Here is a 6,000-nt window from a genome sequence, read left to right on the forward strand (position 1 = left end):
GGGTTGCTGGGATTAGGATGAAACCACCTACATAGTATGTTTTCATTCCTATCCACGATACGGGCAAAGAGTCGAGCCGGCTTATTATTGAATTTATTACAGTCCGACCATCGGCTTGCATAGTTATTCTTGAGTGCAGGATGCAGGTTAGTTAATTCTCAAACAACTGCGTTGCGCGCTCTACGGTAAACTACTGCTGGGAAAACACGCCGCTGCTGTTGCTGGTGCATTCGAAGATGGGCGTTAAATTGTAAACGTACACCTGTCATTAATGCCACAGGTGTTTTCGATGCTCCGATGATCCGGCTTGCACGCCAGTTCAACGTGATATAAAAAGGTATAGATGTAAATAATTCCTGGACGCCGGCTGCTGTTCCAGCTCTCTGTTGGCACCGCAGTTTGTTTACCGTTTCGAACGTGTCTCGAGATGTTTCAAACACGTCAAAAGCTCATTTGATGAATCGACCGAGTCGAGAGTGTACGTACTGCGAAATAAAAGAAAAATTTCAAATCGGAAATAACCGGCGGCTAATAGTCTCTTCGAAGGTCACGGCTGTCAAAAAACGACCGATTGTCCATTCGGACTGACTTTTAGCCGGGCACCGTCAAAATATCCTCGATTCTAAGGTAACGAGCCTTGCCTCTGCACAAGTGGAACAACGTTGTATTTATACGCAGTAAGTTGGTCTATTTTCAAATCACCGCGTCGCGGCATTCGATCATAGTTCACGAATATTCGAGGATCGACTGTTTTCCCGAAAAGATAGATAACGCAGGATCGCTGATAGTTTCCGGCTCTAATTAACCTGCGCTCTCGATAATTATAAGAAACGAAAAGATGGAAGACAAAGACAAAAAGTAACAAAAAAAAAAAAAGAAAAAAAAACACCATCTTACCTGCGGCGCACGTAGTCAGCAAAAGCAGCAGTCTGACAGTTCTAGTGTCCATCGCCATGACGTGTGAATTTTCACCAATTCCTCGCCTTCCTTACTCGGTTTGCATCGTTCCCGGTAAACCGCTTCTCTTCTCTCTTATCTGACTGCGGTTAGGCGGTTAATTTATTCGCAAAAAATGTCAACCTCCGATTCCATCGACGCGACGCTGCAGACCTGCACCCGCGATACCGTGACCATTTCAAAGCTTGCGAGCTCGCGTAAAAATTCCGCGGCACAAGTCACTGTTTGTCACTGTTTTTTTCTTTTTTTTTCTTTACTTTTCTTCTCTTTGTTCGAAACAACTTTCACGGTTTTAGTCCAAATTCGACAAGCGCGACGCACTCGTGTATTCGATCCCTCAAATCCGAAACGCAATTCCCAAAACTCGAACTCCGATTCTGACAGAATGACCGAGGCGCGTGGCCTGTCAAACGGTTCGTTGAAAGAATACGCGAGGGTTGCTCCGTGAGCGTCGTGACGCAGCGGCGTGGCGGCCGATACTAAACCGACGTCGTTGCGTCGCGACGCCTCGCGTTATCACCAACTTTTCGCCTGCCGCCCACGCGCATGCGCCGAAATACCTTCAAGCCAGGGGTTGGAGTTACTTTCAATTCTGCCCCGCCGCGATCCATGTTTGCAATACGAAGAGGCGCTAATTGGCTTAAAAAATTTGTCTAATTTTCACCCCTTTTCACCTTATTAATATTCGCGTGAAACTGGGCGTATTGTAGACTGTATAAATATCGTATACTTTTCGCGTGTATTAAATGTAATAAGGGGCGAATTCGCCGAGCGGTCAACCCTCTCATTACCATTTCTCTATTAGGTGTTTCAATTCTGTGGGAAATTAGAACCGCAAAGAAACGACAGAGAATACTAAATTATAACAGTATGTAAATACTTGTGACGTCGTTTTCACGCAATGGTTTGAGGATCACTTACTCATGACTAATTAATTAATAATTAGCATTGTTAAGAACGTGCTTGGTTTTTTCGAAGCATAATTTTAGAATTTCGCTTTTTTTTAAACCAGGTGGCTAGATACACTGTTACACCGTTGATTTATCAATCACTCGTGTTTTTAAATTTATACGGACAAAATTAGAATTGGATAAGAGATGTTAACTTGAAACTCGGTCCTGTATTTCTGCACAGTTTCCATTGAATTAAAAACCACTGCAACTGTCTAGTTTTTCAAACAATAATTGTATTTATAACTAGATATTTTTGCCGTAGTTCGTAAGGAAAATTATTTCTAAACACTGGGGTTCGTAAAAAATGTACTGTAAATTTTAATTACAAAATACGTGAATATTTCGTTTTACAAGAAAGGAGGTTAAAATAGGTTTTCAGAACTCGACCGACTATTGAAAAAGCGAGCATTTCACCCGAAATATAACCGAGAAATTTCGAAAGAATTGGTTGCCGTTAAAATTCCCTTTGTAGACACAGTGTCAGTCAAAAGTCTGTTGTACCACCTCTCGAAATTGGGTTAATCCCTACGTCTGCGTCGATGTCGCGGGACGATAAGACGAAGATTAATTCCAAGGGATTATCTCAGACTTATGGCCGCCATTGTACACTATATACGATATAAGAAGTTATACATGAAATTTCCGGTTTTCCGTACTTTTCGTACCTTTTGGTTTGTATTAATACGCAAAACTCCTGATTCTCACGGTTGAGGATATATTCATTCGCGTTAGGATAATAGAATTATCGAATTTAGTAAATACCACATTTAGCTCTTCTATAAACGTAAATGAAATAAAGACAATTTTCTGACACAGGGAAAATTTTATTACTCATGATATCAATTGTAGTTCAAAATCTTTGAAAGATATGAGTTCTCTACGTAAGAAACTGCGAATCTTCGGATAAAAATGTCAAATTTGACATAAAAGTTGACAACATAAGAAAAGAACGAGTTTTTTTTTTAGTTCTGTTTAATGGTTTCTGAAAATCTACTTCAAAACGGATTATACGATGGTCGGAAAGCTGAGTCATTTTTAGATCGAAAACACCTCGAATCTTATTTTCACATCTGACAAGTAGTACGGTTTACAATACATCGAAATTTCGGTTCCGAGTGATTTTCGAATAATGGTCGGATCTACCCAAATACATAAGACACCTGTTCGACGTTACTTTTCATCTTCATATCTGTTTTCTTGTCTCCGTGCCAAAATACGAATTAAAAGCCGACGCGAGAAAGAATTCTCAAGTACGTACCATTGTACCATAGGTATAAGGTGTCGTGCGATCGGGTTCCTCAGCTGCAGTCGAGTTTGTTCCCCGACGGTTCGAGGTGTTGGTTTTCAGTCAATACCGGCGCCCTTTATTCTAATTGAATTAAAATATCGACCATAAGAAGAGTCCCGCCAAAATCAACAACGCGGGTGATCGGCACACGTTTGTGGCGAAAGGGTTGCGAGTCGGTTGCTCAGAGAAGCGCGTCGAGCCTCGAAGACGTATTTAGATCTCACGCGTAGCGATATTTTGTCTTTCATTTTCTTAGCAGTGCGGAAGGGTTGGCTTACCGGCAAGCACGTATGATTTAAGACGTCGGGCTTTAGACGGGGCTCAAGTCCGCTTTCTTTTACCCTGATCCAAAAGCCGGCACGAGCCGCGCCGTCACTTATGATTTACTCCCGGAGTCTCGAGCTAAAGAAGGTTGGCTAAAGATCGATACCGTTCAACATTTTATTACGATACAGTCGTACCGTGAGTTGTGCATCAATTATTATACTCGAACTGAGCTACTAGATTATCAACAATTCTGAAGCGACTTGAAGCAAAGGGTTGGAAATTCGAGCTTTTGTTTATAATAACGGTGTTTTATACTTTTTTTTTTTTATGCTTTGAGATGAACATTCGTAGCTTACAGATGTGAAATTGTTATCAATCAACAGTGTCCATTTTTTGCTAACCATCGTCCTCGACAACTTTCTGTTCCGCCTCCGATGGTCTTGAGGCAGTTCGTACTCTTGAATCAGTACTTTTCTAATTAATTTCGTAGGTGAATATATCGATAACATTTCACTACTCGTGAGGTTAGAGAACTTACAAGCAATAGCTTGGTTTTGAATTTTGCATTTCCAAATGTTTTAAAATAGAGAAAAATCCATAAAATTCGATCGATTTCACTGTACCTTGACTTGTTGTGTTTAGCCAACTATTTTCTACAATTGCACGGAAACGATTGATTTTTTTTTCAATCCTCAGTTGAATACTACTATTTATTCATTCGAATTGCTGCCCGTGTAATGTTAAAAAATTGAATATTGTCCAACAAACCATTGTAAATAGTTGACCGAACAAATTAGCCAAGGTAGAACGAGATCGATCGGATTTGATGGATTCTTCTTAATTTCAAAACACTGTAAAATGAAAAATTTATATCTAACCTATTGCTTATAATTTTAAGATTTTTTTTCCGGAAGATTTAAAGGAAATTCTCTCAGCTCACGAGTAGATAAATGTCATTGGTATCCAAAACGCGATTATTGTGCATGAAATCAACTACAAAAGTACCGATTCAAGTGTATCAACTCCTTCAAGTCGCTGTAAAATTCAAATTTGAACATTGGATGCCGCCTCTGTCATCGCGTTGACTCGAGTCGTTCGATCGGAAGAAATTCTAAAAAATGCGTTCTACCCGGTACAAGAGTAGCTGCAACCTTGAGGAGGAAGCAGAGGTCCTAGTCGAACCACGGAGGGCTTAACCCCGAAGGACTCGCATGCCGCATTCTAACTATGATTTATATCCCTCCCTACCCAAGGTTCACGCACTCCCGTTATTTTTACGTGCAGGGTTCTGCTCGGCGTGCACGCATGCACGCACCCCTCTTGCGACACGCGTTGCACGCTTCAGTAACGAAAAATTGTAAAGGTGGCATCGCCCCTGACATTATTCCGTATTGTCGTGTCACTTTTGCAGGGGTGTAACACCCAAGGGGCCGAATCTCTGCGCACACAGGACGAGAAATTTCTTATCACAGTTACCACGAATTTCTTACCCGTTACCATTTTTTACCATTACCGAAAAACACAGATCTTACTACGAAATGAAAATCAGCCTTGCAGCTGTGTAACCGGAAAATCTGGTACGTTTAACTATGTATTTTTTTTTTTTTTTTTTGATTTGAGATTTTTGTAAACAACCCGGTAATTTGATGTTGGTGCAACGGTAAGTTAATGCTGAGGTCTTGAATTATTCAACTCGAAACGTGTAGTAAACTAAACTGAAGGGACAGATTCAACAACGTTATAATTCAAATAACCAGAAAATGTGTTATTGACAACTATAGTCGTGTGATAAATAGTTTTACTCACAGTACCGCATTCTTTTGTAATTAGAAAAATATTTAAAGGGTTATTGAAACGGCAACCGTTGGATTACTCGGATCAAGATACCTGCTCGGAGTAAAATAGTGTTTTTTCAGGTGGAAAGTCAGCTAAAATCACGAATAAAATAGTCGTAACGTATATTTGACATGCTAATAAAAAGTTGGCGCAAGATCAAGACGCCCGGAGCTTTTATCCACTTGCAATTTTATTTCTCACATCAGCTGCGATCGTTCACAGCATCCACCGACCATCGTGTTACACCGATTCACACGAAACTGGCTAACGGCAAGAATAGTCTTTACAGTCACGGCGCTTGAAAGTAGAAAATATTCAAATTCTATCTTCGCTCAATTGCGTTGAGAGCAATTCACTGACTTCGGGGAAAGAATCTTCGAGCCTATAATACAAAAATCAAACGTGAACAGGTTTTTAAGAACACGCGTTATGACGTCAATTACGGCGTTAACGACGAGGCTCGTTGTAATCGCATATCATTAAAATGTATTAATACATTTCCATTCGAGTGTTTGCATAGACATTTGCAACCGACATACCTATATATATATATATATATATAGGTATATATTTATATATACAATATAAACGCCGCAGTCATTGCTCTTGATTTAAAAATTGCACGCAGGTTAAATGCGCATGATAATGCGCTGCGCAATTCGACGAAGATATAACGCCTTTTTACACTCTGCCTGCAGG

General features: G+C 40.3%; 1 protein-coding gene across 2 annotated transcripts in view; it reads right to left on the reverse strand.

Moving 5' to 3' along the window:
- Window positions 1-1,421, reverse strand: part of LOC124299335 (proto-oncogene tyrosine-protein kinase receptor Ret) — a 58,702-nt gene extending 57,281 nt beyond the window's left edge. For both annotated transcript variants that reach the window (XM_046752509.1, XM_046752499.1), the window contains exon 1: window positions 898-1,421. In XM_046752509.1, coding sequence (XP_046608465.1) covers window positions 898-955 — 58 coding nt within the window. In that variant the 5' untranslated portion in view covers window positions 956-1,421. The remainder of the gene's footprint in view (window positions 1-897) is intronic.
- Between the last annotated feature and the right edge of the window lie 4,579 nt (window positions 1,422-6,000).

Source organism: Neodiprion virginianus, chromosome 1 (genome assembly GCF_021901495.1).
Source record: "Neodiprion virginianus isolate iyNeoVirg1 chromosome 1, iyNeoVirg1.1, whole genome shotgun sequence".
NCBI classification, from domain to species: Eukaryota; Metazoa; Arthropoda; class Insecta; order Hymenoptera; family Diprionidae; genus Neodiprion; species Neodiprion virginianus.